This window comes from Brassica oleracea, chromosome C7, assembly GCF_000695525.1.
Source record: "Brassica oleracea var. oleracea cultivar TO1000 chromosome C7, BOL, whole genome shotgun sequence".
In the NCBI taxonomy this organism is placed as follows: domain Eukaryota; kingdom Viridiplantae; phylum Streptophyta; class Magnoliopsida; order Brassicales; family Brassicaceae; genus Brassica; species Brassica oleracea.
Genome location: NC_027754.1, coordinates 44,812,071 through 44,824,899, shown reverse-complemented (window position 1 = coordinate 44,824,899; position 12,829 = coordinate 44,812,071). Strand labels below are relative to the sequence as shown.

Here is a 12,829-nt window from a genome sequence, read left to right as displayed (position 1 = left end):
AAAACTCAATATCATAACATCCAAAATATCATATATCAATAAAATTTACTAAAATAATGTGTTATATGCTACTATATATAAAATCTACTAAAATAATAGGGCTATATTATTTAAACAAAATAGTGTTTTTCCTTATAAATCCCGCTAAATACTAAAATAATATATGTTAAAGTACATTTTTAAACACAACATGTAAATATAAATTATCTTAAACATATTTCTTTTCTATAATATAAATAAATAAATTTTTAAAATGTATTATAGAAAAATGTATAAATTAAAGAAAAAAACGTATTTTAAAGGAGATAATCTATTTGATTATTTTATATTGTTATTTTATTGGACCTAACTCGAAAGTATATTAGTAAATAACAAAGTAAAATGTATGAAACAAATCACTATATGTTAATAATGTCGAATAAGAAATATAAAAATAAATTATGAGTTACACAATATATAATAATAAAATGAAATTTATATATTTAAAACATTTGTAATAATATCAAATATATTTATAAAATGAAAAATTATCTGCACGGACGTGCGGATTAAAATCTAGTTCTGATTAATTTAGAAGAGTTTTCTATATTTGCTTAGTATGTCATCACTAATTTATTTGGATGGATGATAATTACGATATACAGAAAACGTAACTGCTGACATATTAATGACTTTTATTTAGTATATTTCTTTTTCAAATTCATTTATTATTGGTTGGTATCGATAATAAGTCTTTTTTTTTTGTCATAGTATCGGTAAGAGCATGATTAACGGGGTTTTTAGGGTGAAGTTCTTAGCGGAATATAAGAACCCGTCTCTTAACTTTTAACTTAAAAAAATTAAGAATGTTCTTAGCTTTTTAGTTAAAAGTTAATAGACAGATTCTTATATTCCGCTAAAAACCCCCGTTAATCATGCTCTAAGACCATGATTAACTCGGGGTTCTTAGAGTGGGGTTCTTAGCGGAAGTTAAGAAACTGTTTCTTAACTTTTAACTAAAAAGGCTAAGAACCGGTTCTTAAAGTCCTTATTTAAGAACCGGTTCTTAGCTTTTTTAGTTAAAAATTAAGAAACAGTTTTTTAACTTCCGCTTAGAACCTCATCCTAAGAACCTCAAGTTAATCATGCTCTAATATCTCTTATTTAAGAGATGGTTCTTAACTTTTCTTAGTTAAAATCTAAAAAAAAGGTAAAAACCGTCTCTTAGTCAAAGCTAAGAATTTCAGTTAAGAGACTGAGGTTAATCATAGTAAAGTTTAATGAAATTATTGAGTGAAAAGTAGTCTATGTTTTTGTTTTCGGGTTAGAAAAACCCTACCTGCCAATTCCAGAGACCAGAATGGGCCCAATATCTAGGAATAGTGACGTCACCAATCTGAAGATTAACATCTGCGTTCCCAGCGATTCCATAGTGCAACACTCCTCTCAGCCTAAACAGGTTCACTAGTAATTGTGTTGAAACTGCTGCATTTACCTGTTTATATATGTATATATTATTTAATCAAACTTTATATTAATAAAAAGACTAGAGTTCTTTGATATACACGGGATAAAGAGTTGATATAATCAATGAACTAACCATTCCTAGTCCTGACATCACGATTACCACCCGGTGGTTTAATATACTTCCAAAACGAAATTTTCTACCTGCACGATTCATATAAACCAGATCAATATATATATATATATATATATATATATATATATATATATATATAACGTTCAATGAAAAAAAATTATCATGTTTTACAAATTTGAAGAAAGAAAAAAGGAATTAAGTTCATATAAATTAATTTAATAACAAACATAGAACAAAATTTTACCTGCGAAATCGATCGAAGGCAGTCTGTGATATGGAACATAGGCTTGGGAATCAAGGAGAGGATTAAGCTCATAGTTGTTTGGAGCTACAATCCCCAAAAAGGGACCTCTCTTATTAATCCACTCTATTTCGCTCAAAACTGGTCTAGGTATTTCACCATATGCCTCTTCAATAACATTACCAATAGACAGAGCAACCACAAGGAGACCAATCAGAAAGTGTCCCATAACTTCTCTCACTTAATTAACCTTTCTTTTATGCTTCTCGTGAGTCTCATATCTCTCCCCCTTAGGTTCCTTATATATCTAAATCTATATTATAATGATTGAGTTTTTGCTTTTTCTCCAGCGCGCCACGTCAGCGTTTTATGGATCTCACTTTTAAAAAGTGTGAAAAAGTGTCGAGCACATGGTTCGAACCCGGGTTATTGAGATATAAATATCAACATTTATACCACTAAATTAAATGATATTTTGTACATTGATAGCTGAAACTAATATATATTTATGAAGGTCGGAAATCCTTGTTTCTTCGGTTTTCTCTGTGGACCGGGCCTACAAGTGTATTATTAGTTTCATTTTTAAATGAGATTCATCACATTATATGGAAAAAAAACAATTATAGTTTTCCCATATTGTAAACTGTCTTTGTTTAATATGAGTTAGGGTTCTTTTCATCATTGTCTTAGACAAGTCAGAGTTACAGAGTTGCGCCGTGTGTCTGTTCGTAATCTATGTTTTCACCGGCGAACTCTTCATCTCCCCATCTTAAATCGTTTGATCATAAATATTCCTTATTTGTAGTCCTTCTCTAAACTCTATATATATGATTCTCATCTTTGATGAACCCAATTTGCATCTCCACAAAACTCATTGATTCCTCTTAGCTTTAACCATCTTCTAGAAAATGTCTCTTTCTGCCTCTCCAGTTCCTCAAACTGGCGTCCCCGGCGTCCGTCACTCAACATTCAAGTGTCTCCCTCTTGGTCGTAGTAGTCAGAGCATAGTCTCTAACCTCCTCGCTTATGGGATTCCCTGAATTTCAAGAAAGACAGTGAGTTTATAGGAATCACAGTTCTCTTCCTTGATGAAAAGGTAAGTTAATCTTAGATTTATCACATTTATTTAATATATATTTTTTAATTGATTTCCTGATTCTTTGTTGAATAATATTATTTGCAGACTCCGTGATTCATGAGTTTATTCATGTCGGACGTGCTAATCATTACATGTCATCTTTGAAAGCCGGTTTTATTGTGAAAGTCGATCGTTTTGAGGTTGCTATGTGCTCAAGCATGTACAAGATAACTGATAATCCATTCTTCATTCGTTTCATCTGACCAACTATTAATGATGAAGTCATCACAGGTGCTCCTGAGATCAATCTCCAATCATAACTAGACTGTTCGACAATTTTCAAGTGATTGTGAACACAAACCTATAACTCCCAGGTATATTATCATATTGCATCTGGGTTTATATTATGTTTCGATATCATAACTGATATTTAAACTTGCAGATGTGGTTGGGAAAATCCGTTCTGTCCAGAGCTCTGACTTTACCAAAGAAACAACTCGAGTCCTTATCCGTCTCCTCATTGATCTGTAAGAAACAATCAACACATAATTCCCTTTATATTATTATCTATATTGTGCTAACATTAATAATCAAAAATATTTCCTATTTTGCGATCGTCTATTTATCTCTCTTACTTATCAAACTAATTTTACACAAACTAGAATTCCAAAAAAAGACGAATCATTAATGATTACCTCTTTTTTTTTGTCTAATCTTAGAAATAAACTTCAAAACAAATATAACAAACCAATCAGCTCAACTAAAACTCAACGACACATACATCAAGCCAGCTAAAAAAATACAAACTACACGGCCAGCTATTTAACAATTTACAAACTTACTTCCGCAATGAAGAAGACGAAGACGACAACCAAAATCAGTAAACTTACCTATACAAAAAAAAACAGAGTAAATTACGAACTTTGATAAATACTACTAACAATGATTTTTGTTTACATATTACCCATCAAATAAAAGATAAACAAACACAGCTACACCAAGAGATACAAGAGACAATCCCGATAGACACAAAAGCAACAATAACATCTCCATCTGCTCACTACTCTTGTCTTATAAAAATAGCTTACATGCCCAATGTCAACATGCCAATGCTATTGTCTTCTTATGAGAAATGCATAAATTCGTTTAAAACTCATTAAAACCCAAATACTCAGAACTGTCACTCATTTTATAGTTATTTATACAAGTCTTCATGTATTTGTTTTAAAGGTTCGGTAAGAGCAATAAGTTTAAAAATAAAATAAAAACACATAACAAACATAATAAGGATAATAAAAATTATTACTTAATACACACAACTAAACTGGAGAAAAAATATCTAGAAACAAAAGGTACTCTCAACAACTTTAATATAATTTATGTACTCTCAACAGTACAAGAAACAAATTAAAAAGACAAACAAACAATAAGTCTCAGTGACACAGCAAACGACACCACGAACTATATCAATCACATTATTAACACAATTTAGTCCTTCATAAGTAGAGAACAATGCATACACAGTTCATCATCACAACTCTAACCCTATAACAATAAAAAAAACTTGAAAAACAACTCAAAATGCAAAATTCACAACCATAATAACCCTAGCAAGTATTAAGATGAAACAAGAACTCTGTCGACAACTCCGCCCCCTAGTGGAGATAATGTAACACACTAACAGTCCAAAACACACGTTACGAACGTGGAGATTGATATATGACTCAACCACTATGGGTGGGCCTAGAACCGGTGAGCGTAAAGACTGAGTGATCAAAGACAAAGTTTTGGGTTTTTGTTTTTTTGGGATTATAGAGAGGAATTTTGTTCTCCTCTTATATTATGTGGAAGAGAAACGCTCTCTAACTTTAGTTTTTCGTTCTTTATTTTTGATTCTTTGCATTCGACAGGAGGATATAAGAAAAAATCAAGAGTAACTTTTTAATGTAAATGTTTCCTATAATTCAGTTATATTTTGGGGGCCCTATATTTTGTGGCAGATTTAGAAAAATATTTATAGATATTATAATAATTGTTTAAATAAATTTATAATAATAATATTTATTTTGTATGTATAAATAACGTTATATTTACCAACACATATTGATAGTAATAACAGATATTAATACATTATACATTATACCACTTCTGATTAAAACTTAACAAACAGAATTTTGTTTCTCCCTTTTATTCATCTGCCTTAGCCATGAGGTCAATCATCTACCTTAGCGATGAGGCCATGAGGGAATACATCACTAACAGCAACAGGATAGCATGGTACATATCAAAAGATGAGGCTGTTGTTGCAATTAGATCCGAACATAAGGTTTGCTTCCCACATAGCCTAACATCACTTTGGAATCTAAATCAAACATATCATTAATTATACTGTTCTTGACTAATACGTATATATATAGTTCATGCATATATATAATTTTTTACAGCATATAACATATCAAGCATAAAATAATTTTAAACATTTAAATTTATTGATTGTAATTTAACAAAAAATGCTTTTTGATCAACTAGACAAACAATATAGTATAATAACTCAAATTTTGAAGGTGACAAGAAAATAAGAAGGGTCGGCAAAAGTTAGAAGAAATCATAATTAGTTTAATAATTATTAGAGCATCATTAGTGGAGGGGATCTTAGGGTGAAGTTCTTAGCAAAATATAAGAAACCGCCCTTAACTTTTAACTAAAAAAACTAAGAACCAGCTCTTAAATCCCTCAATTAATCATGTTCTTATGGCATTAAATTTTGGGGAACTAATAGAAAATATTTACTGCATGAGAACTGAACAGTGGAAAAAAAACAAGAGCATGGGAGCGGGACAGAGTGAATTCGACTTGAGAAGGGTGGGGCTATTTTATAAAAATATGACCAAAAATGCCAGCTCAACGTAATATGTCTCTTTTACAAATTACAAATTTAAATTTAGCACGTGTGCCGATTCCCCACTATTGTTGATGTTACACCCTATATTTTTGTGGGAGTAGATTACCAAAAAAAAGAACAAATATTTTGTGGGAGTAATTTTTCCTCCAAATATAATAACGTATTATTTATTATTCCGTATTATATATATATATAATAGGTGTTTTACCCACACATGCAGACATAATCATCTTACGAATACTTATTATTTTATGTCTTATTAATCCAAAAATCGGCATAATAAAACTCTAATTGGTGAACATGTTGAAGGAAAAAATTATGCTAAATTCTTTGTTCCTTAAAATTTATACCAGTTATGTTGAAATTTTAGTCAAATTATTAAAAGGTAGATCCCACTTTTTTCTTCTAAATTCCCCATGGAAGAATGAATTTATAAGAGAAAATTTCCCTATGCAATTTTGATAAGGAACAAATTGAACAAAAATTCATATTTTTTTTTATTTTTTCAATTCCACAAATGAAATCTTATTTTTTATTTTGTTCGTTTTTTTTCATTCTTCTAGTGGTCACCAACTGAAGCTATTAGAAATATTTAGAAAATATTTTTATATAAATATTTTTGTTTGACTAATATTTAATTATAAATTGTTTTATATCTTAATTTTTAACTTTATAACAAAAAAATATTGTTTTCAGATAGCAACACAATATATATAAGAATTTCTTAATTTTAAAATATATTTTCACAATTTAATTATATTAGTTTATAATTAAGTATTTAATATAACATATAAATTTAATATTATTAAAATAAAATTCGTGACTTATTATATATAGAATTCACTACGGTGTTTGTGAAAATTAATAAATATTCAGTTAAAAACTAATAATAAATCAATGACCTATATAAAAGCTTAAAACCTAATAAGAAAATAAGATTTTTTTTAATATAACATATAGATTTAAATATTATTAAATCAAAATTCGTTTTCAATTATATATAAATTCATTACGGATATTTTTTTAAATTAATAAATTAATGATTTAACTAAAAATTATTAATAAATCAGTGACTAAGCTAAAACCTAATAAAAACATGACAAATAAGCAAAATTGACTAAAATCATGGAAAACATGATAAATAATCAAAATCAAAATAATTATATATATAATTACATATTTTATAGTTATATTATTTAAATTAATAAATTATGGACTCAACTAAAAACTATTAATAAATTAATGACTCAGCTTAAACCTAATTAAAACATGAAAAATAAGTAAAATTACCTAAAATCATGGAAATCATGACAAATAAGCTAAATCACTTTATAAATAATTGTATAGATATCTCCTATATATTAAAAGAAAAATATTATAACATTTGAGGTAGTCATGTGTCATCACCAGAATGAGCCTTAAAATCTTTAGAGAAATATATTGGTCCATCTAAATATATAATAAGCTTTTTATTAAACTAACAATAAATTCATTATTAATGTCTTCCATCTTTCCTTAAATAAAAACTACGGAATTACCTAATGTAGCTAAAATATATATATAAAAATTAATGATTTTGAATAATAAGTTAGTGTATTCTCTATCATATTTTTTTAATTTTAAATTAATAAAATAAATTAAACAACTACATTAACCATATAATAAAATTTAGATTTTTCTGTATATGTTATATTTTGATTTTTAAACGATTATAAATTACTAAAACTGTTAAATGTTTAACATTCAATTTTTGTGATTTTTAGTTTAAATTTTTTTGTTATGATAAGATACAAATGATTACAAAATCATATAAGTAAAAAGCCTCATTTAATTAATATTAAGCGTAATATATATATATATATATATATATATATATATATATATATATTAATATCGTTTAAATTAAACTATTTACCATATAAAATACATAAATATTTTAATTTCAAACTTTTCTTTAAACAAAAAATGTTTTGGTAAAAACTTTGAGCAAATATTGACAACTTAATATTTAAATTTTAAACTTAGCCTTAATGTTTTTAAAAAATATAAATTACTAAAATATTAATCCCACAATGAAAATTTTGTTACCAATGATTTAATGTAAAAATGTACAAATGATCAAAAAATTATATGAGTAGAAAACATCATTTAATATATATCAATATTAAGAATACACTATATATATGTTAATGTCATTTAAATTTAAATATATACCATATAAAATAGAAAAAAAAGTGATTGTTTGGATTAAAGAAATTTATGTATGTGTTCTCACCAATTTAATTGTATATGTAATAGTTACTGGCTTTTTCATTATTCAATATATATTTATTATTTCATAAATATGTAAAAAAATTTACAATACATAAAAATAATATATATAATGTTTATAAAAAACTTACAAGGCGCGAATCTTAAACTAGTATGTTATTAAAAACAAAACCCTTAAAGCACAATCAGTTTATTATGCTGACATTAACTTAAAAATAAAATAAAAACGAAGATAAGTCGCATCGAGTCCGAATAGCCTTTTGTGTGTGTAAAACTATTCATGTAATTAATATACACACACATGCATGGAACGTAAACTAGATGCCATATGCGATATACTTAATTATATGTATGCGATCATATGATTGATACACGAAACCAATTAAATTAGGACAAGCTAATAAGTGTTGCCAGCAAAACATAAAATAGTTACAATCACAAATGCCTACATTATTGATTTTTTTGTGTGCGACATGGCTAGTATTGATTTATTACGGTCTTTATGAGGAAAAAATTGTGGTCCAGTTTAGCAAAAGAAATTGTGGTCCAGTCTGACAAAAAATAATAATAGCAACATAAAAAGTTGCGTGGATGCAGTTTATCAAAATATAATGTATGCCTATAACGAAGCACAAGAAAACTAATCTTACATTTAAAAACCATGAAAATATAAAACAAATACCAAGGCCATTAAAAATAGAAGACAAATCTTATTTTGCGTAAGACAAAATATGGTTTGTATCGATTCTAAAGAACCTCAATTTTTTTTTACAAAAATATACATTAACGAATAAACAGAAAATAAAATTAATGAACAAAGCTTCTAATTGTTTTGAAACCCCGATATAGAGATAAAACAAAGCTTCTAATTGTTTTAAACCAATGAACGAAGCACACCTCTTATTATTGAAAAAAAAACAGACAGATACATCTTATTTTTACGTTACATGCATGCTCTTTATTAAAATACACCCACTCTTATTATTCTGACTGAATTTTGCTTCCGTGTGGAGGTAACAAACCAACGAACTTCACGAGAACATCCACGGAGTTTTGCGCGGCGAGACTGCCGAAAATATCGGCCTCATTGGACATGTCGGAGCCGCCACCGGCGAGATCGGATAGGGCACGGATGACAACGAAAGGGATACTTTGCTGGTGGCAGATAAGAGCAACGGCGGTGCTTTCCATTTCTACCGCGGTGGCATTGAATTTAGAACGGAGGAAAGTCCGGTAAGCGGCGTTGTCTACGAAGACACTTGCACTCACCCCACGGTCAACGATGGTTACCTTCGGTGGTCGAGGGAGGCACGTCGTGTTTACGCACTGTGGTAGCTTCGTGTCCTGTTATTTGTTGAATATTCATTCAATCCACGTACAGAAGACACAATAATTTAATGATAACAAATTTATATATAATTATTGTACTTACGCATTTTTAGATTGATAGAAATATATCAAATACTTGACCAAGAAAAGAGAATATAAATAAATATAAGGAATATACTATATTTAGCACTTATACGTACATTTTCGATTTTATTTATTCTATGCTCATGTAGTACTTACATTTGATGGACGTCACCCTATGACCTATGATATCTTTATTTTCTGAATAATATAGTTTAATTAGTGAAGGATATTGTATAGTGTCCATGAAAGGTTGAAATTTAAATTTGTAGTCAATTATGTCTAATCTAGGTAACAGCTAACTGACTAACGTGCAGTGTTGTATATATATCTTCAGATAAATTTACTAAATGCAACTTGGATTCAAAATAAAATAATTATCAGCAAAACAAACCTCGAGTTGGCGTGCAAAATTCAAGTAAGACTTATCAACGGGAACCCAGAAGATGTGTTCCCGGACTTCAGGAGTTCCGGTGACCGGAAAGATTTCTTCCGGTTGGTACCAAACTCGATTGAGAACGTTGTCGCTTCCGTTACTGTACTTAGAAAACTGGAGATAACCAATATCACGAGTATAGTCTCCAGGGGCTTCCAATGCTAGTTCATCGTCAATCCCAGCTCCATACCTCTGTAATCAAATTTGAAAATGTATTAAGTATATTTAGAAAATTCCCTTGTATATATGCAAGGGAATTTTCAACATGGGATACCTACTTTTTCAAAAACAAAACATATATACATGCATGTGGTAGCTGTGATACTTGATATGATACTAATTAACACTTACAAAAAAAACGATACTAATTAACGCACAAAACCCAACCCATCATAAACTATAGTAATAAAAAGCTTTGCTACTCTTAGCAGCTAAGACCACAAGTTTCAACATGTATTATTTGTGCAATCATACAACTTAAAGGCAACAAGTAGTATTGAAACCAGCTGGTCCAATAGATTTACGAGACTTCCCTACGACATAGATATGAGTCGTTGATATATGGATTATAGTTGAGAAGCAGAAAATTGTTATTGGTACATATATATATCATAGCAGATTTTGAACATGTGCAAAAAAAATTACCAAACCCACGATAATAACTTTTTTATAAGTCTCTTAACAACTATATATGACCGCAAAACATTTAATATTATGTAAACAAATAAATTAAAGGCGTCCAATAGATTTTTCAGTCTTTCCTACGACATAGATATAGATCGTTGAACTATATATATGGATTCTAGTAATTAAGCATGTGCATATGATATATGAGTTCCAACATATATATCAAAATAACTATGAAGTATGAACTATCTTTTCGATACAACCCTATACCTGCCAATTCCAAAGACCAGAGTGTGCCCAATATTTAGGAATAGTGACGTCACCAATCTCAAGGTTAACATCTGCATTTCCAGCGATTCCATAATGCAACACTCCTTTCAGCCTAAACAGGCTCACTAGTAATTGTGTTGCTACTCCTGCATTAACCTGTTTATATATGCATATATATTATTTAATCGAAAAGATTAAAATTATTTGATAGATATAAGGGGAAAGAGTTGTATTTGATCAGTGAACGAACCATTCCTAATCCCGTCATCACGATCACCACCCGTTGGTTGGATATTTTTCCAAATCGAAATCTTCTACCTGCGTGATTTATTTACATCAGTTCAGTATCTACAAATATGTATATTATAGATATTCACACGAAACAACTCTCTTAGTAGTTAAAAGAACCCTAACGATATCCTATTTTGAAGTTTTTACGCAAGGAAACAAAACACTTAGCTACGTACGTACAAGCAATCATAATAATAAACAGTTCAAAAACATATACAAGAAATAATCGACTTTGTGTCCTACAAAAAAAAAACCTGCGAAATCGATGAAAGGCACAGAGGGATATGGAACATAGGCTTGAGAAGCGAGAAGAGGATTAAGCTCAAAGTTATTTGGAGCTACAATCCCCAAATAAGGACCTCTCTTGTTCATCCACTCTATCTTGCTCAAAACTGTTGGATAGATTTCACCATTTGCTTCTTCAATAACATTACCAATAAACAAAACAACCACAAGCAGACCAATCAAAAAGTGTCCCATAGCTTCTCTCTCTCACCCTTTCTTTTACGCTTATCGTGATGAGTCTCATATCTCTCCTTAGGTTCCTTTTATTATTGTAATACATGAATATTCTACTACACACGTTACGATCGTGGACATTTATATATGTTCAACTATTATGTGCGAGACTAGAACCGGTGAAAGATTTTTAGACGTATGTGATTAGTATATGTGTATTAGAGTAAAAATAGGTGAGGAAAAAGGAAAGGATAGAAAGGCAGAATTGTGGGGTAATTACGTTTTAAATATTTTTTTTTCCTCTATTTCAGTTACGCCGTATATTGTTTTTGTTGGAGTAATCTTCATCTAAAACATAATCACAAATATTAAGAATTTATTATTCCGTCATATTAATATATGCATTTTTTTTAAAAATTGAAAAGTTTTTAAGAAGAAGCTTTCTCAACTCAGAAATCGTTCATGTACCCAGGACGGCGAACATAAAGGCGGATAGCTTAGCACGTAGTGCCCGGCAACAATCGTCTTTCGTTGTACACATGGATGCAGAGTTCCCAATTTGGTTTACAGAGTTTACATGAATCTGTGATTGTTTGCTGTCAAAAAAAAAAAAGTACAATTAATATATGCTAACATTAACATACGAACTATGCGTTATATATGTAATCATATACAACACGCATATGATTGATACACAAAACTAATTAAACTAGGACAGGACACTTGATGATGTCCAAAGAAAAAGTTTGTTGAAAGGAAAAACATAAAATAGTCGTCACACAATCACAAATGGTTTTTTTCTTTTTTTTTTGACATCGAAAATCTATTCTATTACACAATCACAGATTTTTATATTGATAATGTACTAGATTTTTAATGAACGTCAAATATATATTAACAGCAAATTGTAAACCGTTTTTAAATGAATTTAATGATAAAAAATGTCTATCTCCAAAACTAAAACTTTAGTTTAATATCTCCCACGGTTAACATCGGAGACACAATCAGCACTTGTGCCAGGAAGGTTGATTTCGGATAATATTATTATCGCTCAGGAAATGTTTCATGGACTACGGACTAATAAAGCTTGCCAAAGTAAATATATGGCGTTCAAGACGAATATGAGCAAAGCATATGATCGGCTGGAGTGGGGTTTTATTCAAGTGTTACTTCTCAGGATGGGTTTTGATCCGCATTGGGTTAAATTAATTATGGAATGTATATCATCGGTTCAATATCATGTTTTGTTGAATGGGCAGCCGCGT

The 12,829-nt window shown here is 29.5% G+C and overlaps 2 protein-coding genes across 2 annotated transcripts in view; both read right to left on the bottom strand.

Annotated features, from left to right (window-relative positions):
- LOC106306987 (bark storage protein A-like) overlaps window positions 1-2,110 on the bottom strand; it is a 5,992-nt gene extending 3,882 nt beyond the window's left edge. Inside the window, exons 1-3 of the mRNA XM_013743811.1 lie at window positions 1,824-2,110; window positions 1,580-1,647; window positions 1,319-1,474 (exon numbers count right to left, since the gene is read on the bottom strand). Of these exons, the coding sequence (XP_013599265.1) occupies window positions 1,319-1,474; window positions 1,580-1,647; window positions 1,824-2,049 (450 nt within the window). The 5' untranslated portion in view covers window positions 2,050-2,110. The remainder of the gene's footprint in view (window positions 1-1,318; window positions 1,475-1,579; window positions 1,648-1,823) is intronic.
- A 6,685-nt stretch (window positions 2,111-8,795) lies between these two features.
- Window positions 8,796-11,686, bottom strand: LOC106304566 (bark storage protein A-like). The gene is made up of 5 exons (XM_013740965.1): window positions 11,360-11,686; window positions 11,065-11,132; window positions 10,815-10,970; window positions 9,876-10,109; window positions 8,796-9,415 (listed from the first exon to the last, which is right to left on the bottom strand). The coding sequence occupies exons 1-5, from the start codon at window positions 11,583-11,585 to the stop codon at window positions 9,053-9,055; spliced, it is 1,047 nt and encodes a 348-aa protein (XP_013596419.1). The 5' UTR covers window positions 11,586-11,686; the 3' UTR covers window positions 8,796-9,052.
- Between the last annotated feature and the right edge of the window lie 1,143 nt (window positions 11,687-12,829).